Source organism: Bos indicus, chromosome 12, assembly GCF_029378745.1.
Source record: "Bos indicus isolate NIAB-ARS_2022 breed Sahiwal x Tharparkar chromosome 12, NIAB-ARS_B.indTharparkar_mat_pri_1.0, whole genome shotgun sequence".
In the NCBI taxonomy this organism is placed as follows: domain Eukaryota; kingdom Metazoa; phylum Chordata; class Mammalia; order Artiodactyla; family Bovidae; genus Bos; species Bos indicus.
The window spans coordinates 70,995,846-71,014,250 of NC_091771.1; the positions used below are offsets into that span (position 1 = coordinate 70,995,846).

The window sequence follows — 18,405 nt, forward strand, 5'->3', positions numbered from 1 at the left end:
CATTTATGTTCATTTTTTCAACATATCCTTCCTTGTAGAACTTGATAGAAACCTCCAGTAATTTAATTTTCTCCTAGTTTCTCCTCTCATTCCTGAAAATTGTTGTTGTTCGGCCACTCAGGCATGTCTGACTGCGACCTTATGGAGTTCGGCATACCAGGCCTCCCTGTCCTTCAGTATGTCCCAGTTTGTTTAAACTCATGTCTGTTGAGTCCATGATGCTATCCAACCACCTCATCCTCTGGTATCCCCTTCTCCTCCTGTCTTCAATCTTTCCCAGCATCAGAGTCATTTCCAGTGAATTGGCTCTTCGCATCAGGTGGCCAAAATATTGGATCTTCAGCATCAGTCGTTCCAATGGATATTCAGGGTTGATTTCCTTTAGGATTGACCGATTTGATATCCTTTCAGCCCAAGGGACTCTCAAGAGTTTTCTCCAGCACCACAGTTTGAAAGCATCAATTCTTTGGCACTTAGCCTTCTTTATGGTCCAGCTCTCACATCCATACATGACTACTAGAAAAACCATAGCTTTGACTAGACGAACCTTTGTTGGCAATGTTATGTCTCAGCTTTTTAATTTGCTGTCTAGGTTTGTAATAGCTTTTCTTCTAAGGAGCAAGTGCCTTTTTAATTTTATGACTGCGGTCAGTGTCCATAGTGATATTGGAGCCCACGAAAATAAAGTCTGTCACTGTTTCCATTGTTTCCCCATCTATTTGCCATGAAGTGACAGGACTGGATGCCATGATTTTCATCTTTTGAATGTTGAGTTTTAAACCAGCTTTTTTTCACTCTCCTCTTTCACCTTCATCAAGAGGCTCTTTAGTTCCTCTTTGATTTCTGCCATAAGGGTGGTATCATCTGTATATCTGAGGTTATTGATATTCTCTTGGCAATCTTGATTCCAGCTTGTGCTTCATCCAGCTCAGCATTTCGCATGATGTACTCTGCATATACATTATATAAGCAGAGTGACAATATACAGCCTTGACGTACTCCTTTCCCAATTTGAACCTTATTTGTATTTCTTGCTTTAGAAATAGACATACCTTGTTTTACTGTACTTCCCAGATACTGCATTTTTATGAATTGAGAGCTTACCATAAACCTTCATCGAGCAAGTCTATGGGTGCCATTTTTCAAACAGTATTTCTTCATTCCAATTCTCTGTCTTACCTTTTGGTAATTCTCACTATATGTCAGACTTTTTCACAATCATTGTAGTTTCTGGTGATCTGTTACATCAGTGGTACTGCTCTCACTTGCTGAAGTCTCCTCTGTTGGTTAGTATTTTTTATGGCAATGCATTGTTTTTAGGTTAAGGTCTCTATATTGTTTTCTCAGACATAATCCTATTGCATACTTGGTAGGCTAGTGTCATGTAAACATAACTTCTGTATGTTCTGGAAAACCAGAACATTCATATGACTCACTTTACTGTCACGTTTGCTTCATTCTGGTGTTCTGGAACTGTACCCACACTGAGGGATGACTGTACCTCGTTCCTTTCTGGAAAACAGGTGACTGTCTGTCCTGAAAGCTTTAATGTGTACATAAAGATGAGTCAATCTGTTTCAAAGCCTACGCTCCAGAGGGCGGGTGACTGGCCTCAAGGAGTAGCTGGGGAAGTGACAGATGCTGACGAAGGGCATAACAAACAGTGTTGTCACCATAAAGTCCTATCGTTGCAAGTGATTAAAGTGTAATAATTACATTTTGTTGCACTGGTAAACACTTCTGCACAAAGATGGATGTGGTTTTTTAAATTCTATTTTTAATTGAAACTAATCCATAAAAATATATTTTTGTTATAAAAAACAATAAATGTGAAACATAGAAATAGGAAAGTAAAATTTCATAAAGGGAAGATTACAAAATACCCACTACCAGAAAGTAGCAGTTGTATAGTGCTATAATATTATTTGGGTAACATTAGAGCCAGTTTAATAGTTTTTTTTTTTTTTTTTTCAAAACAATATTTCATTACTATAATTTTTATTTATTCTTAAAATTCTCCATGTTATTTATTAATTTTCCACAGCTCAGTTCTTAATAGCTGCCTAAAATTGCATCATAGGGATAGAGTATGGAGAAGGCAATGGCACCCCACTCCAGTACTCTTGCCTGGAGAATCCCATGGACGGAGGAGCCTGGTAGGCTGCATGGAGTCGCTGAGGGTTGGATACGACTGAGCGACTTCACTTTCGCTTTTCACTTTCAGGCATTGGAGAAGGAAACGGCAACCCACTCCAATGTTCTTGCCTGGAGAATCCCAGGGACGGGGGAGCCTGGTGGGCTGCCATCTATGGGGTCGCACAGGGTCGGACATGACTGAAGTGACTCAGCAGCAGCAGGGATAAAGTATAATTAATTTCAAACTTTGATATCTGTATATTTTCCTAATTGTCACTTTTACCAAAAATCTTGAAATGATTAAATGGATGTGGTTTTGTTCACTGTATGTAAATAAGAGAAAAGGCTTGTTGGGAAACAACTGTGACTTAATTAAAAGCTTTGTTTATCTGTTGTCTCTCCAAAGGGATTTACCCTGTTTTGGTTCCTTCTGCATCATTAATGTATCTGGCTTAGAATTCTATTTCACAAAGAAGTTCTCTCAATATAGTTTATTAAACATGATGCAGTCATAATGACGGCTAATATAATCTTCCCTATTTTCTCTGTTGCCACAAAACAGTGAAGCAAGACAGACCAATTAGAAATTCTTTCTCCCAAGATTCACCACTGTCTCTATGTTAGAGGGTTCTTCCAGTTTTCAGGATTAGCTGGGTGCTAGTGACCTGCATGCTCTGCAGCCAACAGCACAGCTCTTCCCTCCAGTCCCTGCACACTGCCATCTTCCTATCATCCAGATTCTTCTCGTGGTGTGAACAAAGGAAGCATGTGACAATCTGCAGTTGCTCTAACAGTGTGGTTGTCTGTGATCCACGCTTTCACTGTCCTCAGAGAATTCTCTGGAAATGAATGATGAAGAACCAAAAGCAGAGCTGAGAAATTCAGATCCCACCTCTTCTGTTTATAGTCCATCTTACAGTTTTATATTCTTTATTTCTTCGTCATCTCAAACCTTTTCTTAGAATTTTCCCCACAGAAGTTAAAACCAGAAATAGTTGTAACATCCCCACCTGAAAAGCATAAAACATCCCATATCTAATTAGAGTTTTACTTAGATTCTATTTTTCACCTTCATGGAACTTTTCTTTCATAAGCCTATATGGCTGCAATTGGAACATTTGAGAAGAGAAAAGCTCCTTCAAAAACACTCCAAGAGATTTCATTGAAGTTTTCAGAGGAAAGATAACTAACACTGAGGTAGGAAGTACAGTTGGGGAGAAGAAATACTTTATGGAGGGGGCGCGCTTGTGTGCAAAGGCAGGGGCTTTGAGAGAGCAACTGTGGAGGTCAGCCTGACCCAGCCTTCATCCCTCCCCAGTGAGAAGAATGACTTACTATTTCAGGACCCAAGATGGGATTTTGAGTTAATTGTCACCACATTGTCCAGTCACTGAGAAAATCACAGGTACACATTTTACCAATGAGGACCAACCTTCCAGGGTTGGACAGCTGTCCCGTGTCATCACCTGGCAGCCAGAGACAGATCTGACACTCAGACCTTCCCCTACCCACTCTACTTGTTGCTCAGTGGGATCTCTCTGTTGTCATTTCCTGGCATCTTATCAGGTTTCTCCTCCATCCTCTCCTGGGCACCCCCACCTCTTGGTGCACTCACCCACCTCTCCCTGCATTCTTCTTTATCGCTGATGACATCCTGCCAGTGAAAATGGATCAAATTGTCTTGCAGTGGGTCCATTTCATTTTTATTTCTAGGACAGCTGTATGGAATATCTGCATATAAACAGGCTTCATAAACACATCTTCATTGAACTTATATTACTGACTTACTCATCCAACATAATGTATTTTTACTTAACCTACTAGAGCTTTATAAGCAATTCAGGATTGGGGTTCCAGGAGAGATCCTGGGGTTCAGGGATTGTTATAGCAACTTGAATATGTGGTTTAGTTTATGGTTTAACTTGGGTTACAAGAAGAGTGAGGACATAACAGGAGATTGTGGGAGCTTTTCCTTATAAGGGATGTTAAAAATTCAAAATTATACCTATTTTTCTACACATAATGAAATTTTTGATTTGCTTTATGTTTATTTGTTATGAAATATCTAGAATCTTTGACCAAATCAGTAAATGTAAAGGCTAAGTTGGTAAAATTCTATTTCTGGCTTTTTTTCAGTCTGTGTCCCATCTCAACTCTTGTAGCTCCTACGTGAGTGTTGGCTTTTAAGTTTGACTAGGTTCCATTTGTTTTTGCTTTTATTTCTTTTGCTTTGGGAGACTGATCCAAGAAAATATTGCTGCAATTTATGTCAAGGAGTCTTTTGCCTGTGTTTCCATTGAGTTTTATAGTTCCCAGTCTTATATTAGATCTTTAAGCCATTTTGAGTTTATTTTTGTGTATGATGTGAGGGAGTGTTCTAATTTCATACGTTTTCAGGTGTCCAGCTTTCCCAGTACTACTTATCATAGAAACTGTCTTTTCTCCAATTGTTGGTTGTTTCATAGATTAATTGACCATAGATGTGTGGAGACCAGTATTTTAAAACTGCAGATTTTCTTCTTCAACATCAGGAGGAACAGTAATGTTCTGTTATGCTATGCTTAAGAAGAATTGCATGTTTGAGACATCTAAATTGGCATGCCAAGTTACAGGGCTTCCCTGATGGCTCAGACGGTAAAGATTCTGCCTGCAATGCAGGAGACCTGAGTTTGATCCCTGGGTTGGGAAGATACCCTGAAGAAGGAGATGGCTATTCACTCCAGTATTCTTACATGGAGAATCTCATGGACAGAGGAGCCTGGTGGACTACAGTCCCATGGGGTCATAGAGTTGGAATTGGCTGAGCAACTTTCACCAAACATTTAAATTATTATACAGATGTGAAAGTGAAAGTCACTCAGTCGTGTCCGACTCTTTATGATCCCATGGACTATAGTCCACCAAGCTCCCTGTCCCTAGGATTTTCCAGGCAAGAATACTGGAATGGGTTGCCATGCCCTTCTCCAGGCAATCTTCCCAACCCAGGGATAGAAACTTTGTCTCTTTTGTCTCTTGCAGTGTAGGCAGATTCTTTATCCACTGAGTTACCTTGGAAGCACATTATGTGGATGAAACAGATTCGATTATTCCTGAACTCTTTTGAGAAAGCTGCCCTTAGCAGTGATTCACAGTAGTAGACAAATGATTAACAGGAAAGTGGCATTTATGAGACTTAATGAATGTTTCTAATTAAATGCAAAGAATACAATTAACTGTAGTACCTATATGTTGAAAAACAACCTGTGTGTTGTTTAGAGTCCAGCATATTCTGTTCTTTAGAAAAAAATAATTTTATTTATTTATTTATTTATTTATTTATTTTAGGCTCTGCTGGGTCTTCCTTGGTGCACAGACTTTTCTCTAGTTGCAGAGGGTGGGGCTAGTCTTCATTGCTGTGTGCAGACTTCTCCTTGCATGGCTTCTCTTGCTGCAGAGCATGGGCTCTAGGCATATGGGCTCAATAGTTGAGTCTCCCGGGCTCTAGACCACAGGCTCTGTAGTTTCAAAACGTGGGCTTAGTTGCTCTGTGGCATGTGCGATCTTTCTGGACCAGGGATGGAACACAGGACTCCTGCATTGGTAGGAAGATTCTTTTTACCACTGAGCCACCAGGGAAGCCCATCCAGCATATTCTCTTAATATACATTTATTCCAAATGTGACCTAAGTGAAGCATTAAATACCGCTGAACTTCAGAAGAGTTTTTTATAATTATATCATTTGGGCCAATTGTTTCAGACATTTTTCCCCTCCAGAACCATTAACCAAAGTCACTAATAAACAGAAAGGCAGAGTGAAGGATCCCTTTCTCTCCCTTTTAGTTTGCATTTAGCAGACTTATTAATGAGCACTAAAAGGGGTGAAAGGAAAGCAGATGAAGAAAGAAAGAGAAACAAGGAAAGAAACATAATTTGTGGAGACAGATTCAGATCCTAGGCAGTTCAGGCTGGGCTGGCCCCATGTGCTCTGTAGGCCATGATCACTGGAATTTGGAGCTCAATTTCTTACTTGCTTCTTTGGTCTTATCCAAAGAGAAAACTGGATTTCCAGATATTTCTTCTGTTCAGAGCACTTTTGCAAAAGTTGCTTATGTACCAGCTCCTTTTGCCAACCTTTCTCTCTCAGAAGAATAAAGTACAAGCACATCCAACTTCAAGAAACATGTCAACCTCTCAGACAAGGGATTCTGCTCCTCTTAGCAGCTGATGTAATCCAGGACCCTAAAGTAATCCTGGAAGCCTTTGCTTTTTCCCCCAAATATTGCTCAGATTCTCAAATCAACTTGACCATTAATTTGTTGTCAGGGTACTGCCCTCTGGTTTGTATGACATCAACCTACATTTTAGGTAAATGGAATTTGATTTTCTTGAATAAAGATGTTTGCCAACTGTGCGTGTCTGTATAAATTGCCTCAAAGCTCAGAGTCTGAGAGCTAAAACTGCTAACTAATGATGACAACCAAAATGCCCAAATGCCCCAGATGCCCCAAACAGAAAATAAGATGATATAGAGTACCAGTAGTCATAGTCTGCTGCTACTGCTGCTAAGTCACTTCAGTCGTGTCTGACTCTGTGCGACCCCATAGACAGCAGCCCACCAAGCTCCCCTGTCCCTGGGATTCTCCAGGCAAGAACACTGGAGTGGGCTGCCATTTCCTTCTCCAATGCATGAAAGTGAAAAGTGAAAGTGAAGTCGCTCAGTCATGTTTGACTCTTAGCGACCCCATGGACTGCAGCCTACCAGGCTCCTCTGTCCATGGGATTTTCCAAGTAAGAGTACTAAAACTTATATTTTCTTCCTTTCCTATAACATTATGATATTAAAAGGTCAAGTTAGGCCTTTGTCTGCCTAGTAAAACAAATTTATCAAACTATTAAAACACCAGGTAGTGTTTAAACACCACCCAAATAGATTATCTCTGTTTTCCCTACCCTGCCATTTTTTAAAAATATTGCCTGAATTATAATATATTACTGGGAGACATTGTGTGCTAATGGGTTTCTTTTTGCTGTTTATAGGTTTTGGATTCAGGGAGACGGGAAGAAACTGGTCGGCCAAATGACTTGATGCAGAATAAAAACAGTCTATTTTACAAAATGGCACAACAGCTGGGCGAGGCAGAAGTAGCTGTCCTCGCTGAAAGGGCAAAATAGGTGAGCCTGCTACAGGGAGTTGTCATTAAAGTTTGTCTCCAGGTTCATTCTTCACAAGATCTCCACCAGGGGTCTGATAAAAAGCACTCTGTACCCTTATAAACCTCCAGAGACTAAGCTTCATAAGTGGGTTTTAACAACACATGATGGATTAAGGGCAGGTCTGCTGAGAATTGCAGCAGTGGTGGGGGTGGGGTCACCATATGTGCACCCTTCTGTGTGGGCACACCTGTGCCTGAGACAGAGATTTCAGATTGGACTTCCACACTTCTGGACTCTGGGTTCAGATTCTCATAGAGCACAGAATGCTCTCATTTTGCAGAACCTTTACATTCATCCTGATTGGTGCTCAGCATATTTGTGATACAAGTTCTGTCAAGGAATATTTAGAAATGAGAGTTTAGGGGATAAATTTTTAGAATATTTTGATTCTAGGAAGATCTTCTAGGGAAAGGTGTAGGTCTCCTCTGTTTTCTAATCTGTAAAGAAAACTTCTACATGATACTGTCAATTTTTCCCTAATTCTTTGTTGTGTAGAATTAGGTCTATTTGCCATCCACCACCCCCCTACCCAACCCCAGGCTTCTTCTACCTTCTAGAAAACGAAATTGTCATCAGGACAAATCAAGAACTCACAATACCGTCACACTGTAGTCTGAATGGTGCTTGAAGGTTTACAAAGCACTTTCTCAGAGATGAGGTGTGTGAAGCACTAAGCTCTGTGCATGGTGTGAGGAAGGTGCTTGATGGATAACATTCAGGTCATGTGACATCTTCCTAACAAAGGTGAGATGGTAACTGAGGTCTGGTTTAGGAGACTTAGCCATTGTCATACAACCATCTGTAAGTCTTTCTGGAACAAGGTGGGAGTGGGAATAGGGTTGATGTTAAGATGGAGGGAAGGAAGGTCTGGTGTTCTTGACCCTTGACATATGTGGTTTGGGGTAGGATGAGGCTTCCAGCTGCCTTGTGATGAGGCTTCCCAGTAGAAAATTAATCTCTGAGTATTAAATTATGGGTGTATTTTCTCTTCTTCATACTTTCGTGCATTTCCCAGATTTTCACTTGTAAATAGAATAAGATTACTAGTGTAATATTTTAAACATCCTAAAGAAAACATGTCTATCTTAAGTACTTCTATATGAAGAATTTATCTGAAATGTGGCCTTAGTTCATCACTGTCTCATCTCAACCCTCCTTAGAAATGAGGAAATGCAGAGCAGTACCTTCCACTGCTCATAGTGTAGGAGACTTCCTGGGTTGCAGAGCTGGCTGAAGAGGTGGCAAAGTTAGAGTTTGTCCTTAGGTTTAGGGACAAGAAAGTCTGTGTTCTGAACTTTTCACAAGTACTTATATTGTATGCAGGTATAGACTGTGTGTATTAGTCACTCAAGTCATGTTTGACTCTGCAACACCATGGACTATAGCCCACCAGGCTCTTCCATCCATGGAATTTTCCAGGCAAGAATGCTGGAGTGGGTTGCCATTCCCTTCTCCAGGGGCTCTTCCCAACCCAGGGATCCAACTCTGGTCTCCCACATTGTGGACAGGTTCTTTACCATCTGAGTCATATATCACCCTATATTTTTTTAATGCCTGAAATTCACAGAGCACTTTCATTCACTTGAGTGTCTGCAGATTGAAGATTTGATAAGCATTTGTGATTTTCTGTGTGAAAAATCACAGAATAGCCAGAAATCTCCCAAACCCTTTTGGTCTTTCCACCTTAAGCATTTCACATCAGAAAGAGTTGTACCCACCTGTGTCAAACTCTTCATTTAAACACGATGTTATCATAGTGACTGCCATGCAAAGTACCACCACAACAGAAACTTATTTCCTCACAGCCCTGGGGCCTGGAAGTCTGAGGTCAAGGTGTCAGTAGGGTTGGTTTCCTTTGAGGTCTCCCTTGGTTTGGAGATGCCGTCCTCTCTCTGTGTCTTCACGTGGTCTTCCCTCTATTTGTACTTGTGTCCCAATCTCTTCTTGTAAGAACTCAAGTCTATTAGATTAGGACCCAACCTGTTTGACTTCATTTAGAGGGATGGTATGGGGAGGGAGGAGGGAGGAGGGTTCAGGATGGGAACACGTGTATACCTGTGGCAGATTCATGTTGATCATATGGCAAAACCAACACAATATTGTAAAGTTAAAAAATAAAATTAAAAAAAAAAGTTAAAAAAAATAAAGAGCCTGTCTCCAAATGCAGTCACACTCTGAGGTACTGGCATGTTTAGGGCTTCAACATGTAAAATTGGAGGGGACACAATTCAACTCAGAGAAGGCAATGGCACCCCACTCCAGTACTCTTGCCTGGGAAATCCCATGGACCAAGGAGCCTGGTGGGCTGCAGTCCATGGGGTCGATAAAAGTCGGACACGACTGAGCGACTTCACTTTTCACTTTCATGCATTGGAGAAGGAAATGGCAACCCACTCCAGTGTTCTTGTCTGGAGAATCCCGGGGACGAGGGAGCCTGGTGGGCTGCCGTCTATGGGGTCGCACAGAGTCGGACACGACTGACGTAACTTAGCAGCAATTCAACTCAAACAAAGAATAAATGCCTGTCATTCATTCTGTTCTGTGATGAAGCAGACCTGGTTGAGTTTTTTGAAGTTTCTTTGCTTCCGGTGTGTAACAGAGGTCTAATTTTGTCTATTCATGGAATCAGTTAATACAGCCCACAAGTTATGAAATCCTAATATCCTAGTTCTAGGCGCCTGGACCAGTTTGAATCGATGGAGGAGGCATTTAGCATCCATGTGGCCTTGTGTCCCCTGAGGCCTCTGAGCCTCAGGTTCTCACATGTGTGTAGAGCAGGGATTCCAGCCCTGGCAGCTTCTTCACAGTTATTACAGGGATCAGATTAGAAAGCAGATGCTTAAGTGCTTTGAGAATGTCAAGTGTTTTATAGTATAAAATGGGATCATTTTTCCAACCCGCAGAAGAAGAAAATAATATGAATAGAAAATGATAAAAATAGAAAATAATAAAAATGAATAATAAAAATGAAAAGAAAGTAATAAAAATAATATTATGGGAGAAAATAATAGCAAATGAAACAACTGACAAATGATTAATTTCCAAAATATATAAGCCACTCATGCAAGGCTTCCTTAGCGACTCAAACAGTAAAGAATTTGCCTGTAATGCAAGAGAACCCTGTAATGTGCAAGACCCTGGTTTGATCCCTGGGTCAGGAAGATCTCCTGGAGTAGGAAATGGCAACCCACTTCAGTATTCTTGCCTGGAGATTCCCATAGACAGAGGAGCCTGGTGAGCTACAGCCCATTGGGTCGCAAAGAGTCAAACACAACTGAGATGTTAACACTACCACACTTCCATGCAAGTCAGTTCCAGAAAAACAAACAACCCAATCAAAAAGTGGGGAAAAGACATAAGCATACATTTATCCAAAGAAGACATACAGATGGCTAACAAACATGAAAAGATGCTCAACACTGCTCATTATTAGAGAAATGCAAATCAAAACCACAGTGAGATATCACCTCACACCAGTCAGAATGGCCACTGTCAAAAAGTCTACAAACACTAAATGCTGGAGAGGGGGTTGAGAAAAGGGAACCCTCTTTCACTATTGGTGGGAATGTAAGTTGATACAGCCACTATGGAAGACTGTATGGAGATTCATTTAAAAACTAGGAATGAAACAACCATATGACCTAGCAATCCCACTCCTAGGCATATACCCTGAGAAAACCAAAATTGAAAAATACACATGTATCCCAATGTTGTAGCAGCATCATTTACAATAGCTAGAACATGGAAGCAACCTAGATGTCCATCAGATGAATGAATAAAGTAGCTGTGGTACATATACACAATGGAATATTACTCAGCCCTAAAAAGGAATGTATTTGAGTCATTTCTAATGAGGTGGATAAACCTCGAGCCTATTATACAGAGTGAAGTCAGTCAGAACGAGAAAAACAAGTATCACATACTAATGTGTATATATGGAGTCTAGAAAGATGGTACTGATGAAATTATTTGCAGGGCAGCAGTGGAGACACAGACATAGAGAACAGACTTATGGAGCTGGTGGGATGGGGGGAGGAAGAAGAGGGTGGGATGTATGGAGAGAGTAACATGGAAACTTACATTATTGAATGTAAAATAGATAGTGGGAATTTGCTATATGACTCTGGGAACTCAAATCTGGGCTCTGTAACAATCTTGAGGGGTGGAATGAGAAGGGAGGTGGGAGGGAGGTTCAAGAGGGAGGGGACATATGTATACCTAAGGCTGGCTCATGTTGGTGTTTGGCAGAAACCAATACTGTTCTATAAAGCAATTATCCTTCAGTTTTAAAAAATTAAAATTAAAAAAAGAAGGGAAAGCTCTAGGCTCTGTAAAAGCTGTAGTCAGAAGCCTTGGCTCCCAACAATAAAATAAATATACCCATAGTTCTTCTAAGTAGCTTCAGAGACTCTAAATCAGGGATCCCCAACCACTGGACCACAGACTTGTACCGCTCCATGGGCTGTTAGGAACTGGGCCACACAACAGGAGATGAATGGTGGGCAAGTGAGCAAAGCTTCATTCATATTACACCTGAGCGTAATCATTCATGTTACACCTCCCCCAACTCCCCTCCCACCCCGTCCTGTCTGTGGACAGCTTGTCTTCCATGCAACTGGGTTCCTGGTGCCAAAAAGGTTGGGGACTGCTGCTGTAAGTAATTAAAAGGTATTTTTAATAATAAGTTTGAAAACAAACGATACATCTATTGCTACAAAATTTAAAATCTTTAAAAAATACTTTTTAAGGATTTATGAACAGAAAGTAAATCACCCTCAACTCCTGTCATCACACAGCTCCTCCCCAGCTGGAGCCCCAGCACCACCATTGACTGTCCCATTGACTGTTCTGTGTGTCAGGAAGAACTTGTGAACATGTGGTCTTCCTGTTTTTAAGCACAGATGATAGCTGTTCTTTCCTTTTTTCAGTTAATATTATATCTCAGATTGTATAAATGCATATAGTTGTCTCATTCCTTTTAATGGCTACATAGTATTACACTTTCTCCATTTTAAAAAAATTGTGCCTCCAGTAGTAATGTGATTTGCTTCATGTGAAGAAGTGGACCTAGAGATGTGTTGCCTTAGGAGAAGGACTTTAAAACTCTTAAACATGTTGTTTTTGTCTTTCCCCCTCCTCAGGTACACTTTGAAGGAAATAGCCAGATATTATTCATGTGGTTATGAATGTTTCCAGTGGACAGCCCTCAGCCTTAACAATTTTTAGTCAACTCCGTGATTCTACCATGAGTTCATGTCTACTCCAAAGGCATTTTTCCAACAGGTTTTTGCACTGCATAAATTATATTGTACTTTTTTTTTTATACCAGCTACAAATATTTGCATATTACAAGATGTTTATTTTTTTCTATAATATTTTCTCCAACTTCACTTAGTGATTCCAAGCTCTTGCAAAAGGATTTACTATCTTTATTTATGTAATATTTTCCTTCTTATCCAAATCAAAGTCCAGGCCACCAATAAAAGTTGTCTCCCAGATTTTGTGTTTTGAGAGACTCCAGAGCCAAACTCATTTCCTAAGATTTGAGACAAAGTTATCACAGATTTTTTTTTTTTTTTTTACTATTTCCAGAATTACATATTACTTTCCAGTTATATCAGGGATTCTGTTTACTTGAAGACTGTGTGAAGTTGCTGTTTTGTGTCACTACTTCCTTTAACAGAACTACAATCCATTTTTCCACTCAAAGACCTCTGATTAAAATACTACAGAGAAAACTAATGGGAAAAACATCCAGTACATGTAATTTAAATGACCATATAGGAAAGAGTGGTGTCGCCCTCCATAAAAAAAAAAAAAAAAAAAGGTTAAAATATAGGACAATATTATATGTTAATCTCCTGTGTCTCCTGCATTGCAGGCAGATTCTTTAGCACTGAGCCGTTGGGGAAGCACTCTAAAAGAGAAGGAAGAGAAAATACGCTTACTCAAAGTGGGGACCCTTCCGGGGATTTGCTAATGAAGGACAGACGTGTGCTAGACTATCTTCTAGATACAGGATTTAATATTTTTTATATTTAAAAATATGTGGTAAAATATATATAACATAAAATTTGTCATATAACCATTTTTAATCATACAATTCAGTGGCATTAATCACATTTACAAGGTTGTGCAACCATCATTGTCTAGGTAACTTTTGGTAAAGTTTGTTATTTCTGCAGTCATTCTGGTACGTTTCATTTTTATAGAAAGTGGATCTGTTTCCTGTGAGTTTTGAGCTTGATTGGCATACATTTATTCACAGTATCTTATATGCTTAAACACTGCAGCATCTCTGTGTTCTTTTGACTTTCAATTTTCTTTAAGCTTTTGCTTTTTTATTAATAATCTTGCATGAATTTTTTCCTGTTTTCAACGAGTCAATTTTTTGCTTGATTGAAGCTCTCTGTTTTATTTTTTCTGGTTCATCATATCATTCTTCCCTTCCTTCAACTTTACTGAGATTTTTTCTGTAAATTCTTAAATTGTAAACAGATTAATAATGTCATTAGTTCTCTAATATAAGTATATGAAGCTGACATTTTTTTCCTGAGACCCACTTTAGCTGCAACCTACAAGTTTTGATATTTACTACCAATAAATAGTCCAAGTGAAGTCGCTCAGTTGTGTCCGATTCTTTGCGACCCCAGGGACTGTAGCCTACAAGGTTCCTCTGTCCATGGGATTTTCCAGGCAAGAATACTGGAGTGGATTGCCATTTCCTTCTGTAGGAGATCTTCCCAACCCAGGGATTGAATCTGTCTCCTGTATTGTAGGCAGACGCTTTACAGTCTGAGCCACTAGGGAATTTCTCATTTAATTCATTAACTGTCTTTTACCCATGGGTTATTCATAGGTATAATGTTTTATAAATTTCAAATTGTAATGGATTTTTTTCTATTAGATTGAACCATGTGGAACTGCTAACATTCAGTCTTTTTATAAGCTATAAAATGGCACTTTCATATGGTTAAACATAATAAGCTTTCTTTGGTTATTAATATATAACTTAATTTCATTTTTGTCAGACAACAATAGATTGTAAATTTTAAACCAAAGGTAACCACATTCACATAAAAAGTTCTTGTTTCTACCATTTTGTATTTTATTTGGGGGTTTTATGGTGTTATAAATATGTATGTAACCAGTAATTTTCAAATAAATATCCTCCCTGAGTACTGGAATGTTTTCTGATATATACTGCAGGCTGGTTCTCTAGGATGCAGACTCGGATGGTGTTTTGTGTTGGGATGTGTATTAGGGGTACTCTTGGGGTCAGCACTGTGGAATCAGGAGGGACGAAATGGGATAGGGCAGAGGAACACTGGCCAGATGACCTTAGCTGACCACATGGCGGTCTGGAGTGATGATGGCCCTTCAGGGTTGTCCTGACATGTCCACTGGCCAGGATGCCATACCTCTCCCTGGATGGGTAGTGCACATAGGCTGCTCATGGAGGGGCTGGTGGTTTAAACTTGCCCACTGGCAGCACTTCCAGCAGCTGGACAGCGAGTCCTTGAAGGGAGGTCAGGACAGCACGTCTCCATGTTTCCCTCACAGCATGTATCACAGCTCCAGAGGTAGGTGATAGAGGGTATACTGTGGGGAAAACACTTGATGACTGATGTGTAAGTCAAAACAGTGATTTAGTGATTCTCCTCAACACCCTGTAGTCTAAAAAAATAGAGGAGAAGGTCCATGTAAAGGGGGATATCCTCATTCTCCAGGGTCAGTCCAGTTGTCACCTCTTTTGGGAAGTCACCATCATCCTAGGTAACTCGTATTTCTGTAGGACCCTGAGCACCTCTCATTTGTTAAACTGAACCATACTTGGTTAGTGTCCTGTTGTCACCATCCTGAGACACTTCATTTGTAAACAAGGTGTCTGTTCTTTCCATTGTGTGCTGCTTCTATATGATGTAGCCTGCCCTGACTGTGAGTGTTCACATGTGGTCTGTTTTCTCATTAAATCAACTGAGAGAAAGACTTGGGATTATTCCCTATCCACTTTTTAATACACCTTCCAGCACAGTGTCCATTATGTAGGGGGTGCTCAGTAAATGTTTGCTGAATGAATAAATGATGACTGAGAACAAACCTTCCTTCCCAACTTTATAATTCTGAAATTTTAGAGGTAGCCTGGGATAACAGAGAGCCCTGGTTTTGGAGTCAGTCACAGTGGTCTGCCTGTCAGGTCTTTCTCTGCTCTCACCAGCAGTGTGGGTGTCCGAAGCAGTGTGTACTGTCCAGAGTGGGACACTTGCGAGTGACATGAAACCGATAACCGGCCAAGATTCCAGGACAAATAAACTGGCACCATCCTTGATAAAATGGGCTCTGGACACCCTACAGCCATGTAGACTTAGTTTCATACCTGGGAGAGTATCTTAACCTCTGCTTCTCAGCTTCTTTGTCTGGAAAGTGAATATAATTCCTGCTCTTGAAGCATTGCTTTGGTTGGGATGATGGATGGACCAAGAGCATCGAAAGACACAGGGTGGAATCACTGACCTTGGTGACTCTTAATCACCAAGAGAAAAGAGCAAAATGGGTGTGGATGAAGGAGGTTTGTGGACTGTAGAAGGTGTATTTGAGGAGGTCCTCATCTGATGGGCTAAACCAGACTGTTCCTCCTTCACATGTAGTTAAAATGACACCAGCACATGGGGAGGAGCACAAGCTCTGGAGTCAGCCTTCCAGGGGCAAATCCTGGCTCCTCTGGACACTAACTGGGTTTAGATACAAGTTCAGCTGCCTGCTAATCATGGGCTTTTAAGGTTGGGAAGCCCACTGTGCTTCAGCGTCTTTGTCTGAAAGTTGAAGTGGGGATAGTATGATTCTCAGAGGGCTGTTGCAAAGATTAACTATGACAGTGACACTCCCAATGTGGTCTGTGCACTAGTGCCAGTCTGTGGACTGTTTGTAACCAGGTTAGAAGTACACACAGGAAATTTAAGAAAGCTAGAAACTCAGAGCCATCAGCTATGGCTGTGACATCCACACTTAGGATGGTGGGATCCTGAACATCCCAGAGACCAGTGTGACTGTTGCACTTGCAGGGAGAGGGAGGGGCATGGGGCTGAGCTGCACACTAGCCGTGCACCGTGGATCACTGATTAGGTAGCAATGGACTGAAAATGTGAAATTAAATAAAACTGATACTTAATCCCAGACAGGTGAGAAACACTGCTTTTGAACAATGCTGAATGTGTGATCAGCTGTCAATCAGTACTACCCTCTCCAGTACTACCCTCTTTATTAATTGTTATCATCTTACTTATGCTTAAAATGAGACCATATGGGCTTTCAAAAGGTCCTACTGTACATTATCAATATTTGTAATAGCATTAAAAACTTCAAAATAATTAAATTTCTCTTTACATTTAGAGGTCCCCCTCCCAAGATAATACTGTGCATGTATTTATATTGATGCTATTCTTGAATCAGCAACATGGTCCTAAAGTTGAACAGGGTACCTGGAGACACAACAGGCTACTTTAAAACTCTTCAGAGTTTTTTAAATACAAGGTTTTATGTGTGAGCTCTTAATTTTCCTTTAAAAACAGAAAGAATAGGGCTTAACTGAGCTTTTTTTTTTTTTTTAGTTTCTATTTATTTATTTATTTTTTTTGAAAATTATTTAATTAGTATACATGTGTTCCCCATCCTGAACCCTCCTCCCTCCTCCCTCTCCACACTATCCCTCTGGGTCGTCCCAGTGCACCAGCCCCAAGCATCCAGCATCATGCATTTGTTTTTTAAACCTAATGTTCTAAGGAATTTTTTTTTCTGAAAACTAAAATAGCAATGTGTGTTGAAAACTGGGATAGACATATATTTATTTGAATTTAGACCTAAAAAATAACATTACAAGAAGGAATAACATGCCCAGCACTGTGAAACCTCCATCTGTATTCCAGACCCATCTGGCTTGCCTTAGGAATTAAACTAGGATTGTGTGTTTGTGTGTGTGTGTGTGTGTGTGTGTGTGTGTGTTTTAAGAAGAACCAATGTTAAGACACACCAAGAATTTTTTTTAATTTAATTTAATTTTATTTTTAACTTTATAATATTGTATTGGTTTTGCCATATATCAAAATGAATCTGCCACAGGTATACATGTGTTCCCCATCCTGAACCCTTCTCCCACCTCCCTCCCTATACCCTCCCTCTGGGTCGTCCCAGTGCACCAGCCCCAAGCATCCAGTATCGTGCATCGAACCTGGACTGGCGACTCATTTCATATATGATATTATACATATTTCAGTGCCATTCTCCCAAATCATCCCACCCTCTCCCTCTCCCACAGAGTCCAAAAGACTGGTCTATACATCAGTGTCTCTTTTGCTGTCTCGTATACAGGGTTATTGTTACCATCTTTCTAAATTCCACATATATGCATTAGTATACTATATTGGTGTTTTACTTTCTGGCTTACTTCACTCTGTATAATAGGCTCCAGTTTCATCCACCTCATTAAAACTGACTCAAATGCATTCTTTTTAATGGCTGAGTAATACTCCATTGTGTATATGTACCACAGCTTTCTTATCCATTCATCTGATGATGGACATCTAGGTTGCTTCCATGTCCTGGCTATTATAAACAGTGCTGCAATGAACATTGGGATACATGTGTCTCTTTCAGTTCTGGTTTCCTTGGTGTGTATGCCCAGCAGTGGGATTGCTGGATCATAAGGCAGTTCTATTCCCAGTTTTTTAAGGAATCTCCACACTGTTCTCCATAGAGGCTGTACTAGTTTGCATTCCCACCAACAGTGTAAGAGGGTTCCCTTTTCTCCACACCCTCTCCAGCATTTATTGCTTGTAGACTTTTGGATAGCAGCCATTCTGACTAGCGTGAAATGGTACCTCATAGTGGTTTTGATTTGCATTTCTCTGATAATGAGTGATGTTGAACATCTTTTCATGTGTTTGCTGGCCATCTGTATGTCTTCTTTGGAGAAATGTCTATTTAGTTTTTTGGCCCATTTTTTGATTGGGTCATTTATTTTTCTGGAGTTGAGCTGTAGGAGTTGCTTGTATATTTTTGAGATTAGTTGTTTGTCAGTT

At 40.2% G+C, this 18,405-nt stretch overlaps 1 protein-coding gene across 1 annotated transcript in view; it reads left to right on the top strand.

Annotated features, from left to right (window-relative positions):
• LOC139186120 (ATP-binding cassette sub-family C member 4-like) overlaps positions 1-16,722 on the top strand; it is a 156,997-nt gene extending 140,275 nt beyond the window's left edge. Inside the window, exons 30-31 of the mRNA XM_070799901.1 lie at positions 7,154-7,288; positions 12,472-16,722. Coding sequence (XP_070656002.1) covers positions 7,154-7,288 — 135 coding nt within the window. The 3' untranslated portion in view covers positions 12,472-16,722. The remainder of the gene's footprint in view (positions 1-7,153; positions 7,289-12,471) is intronic.
• Positions 16,723-18,405: the final 1,683 nt, after the last annotated feature.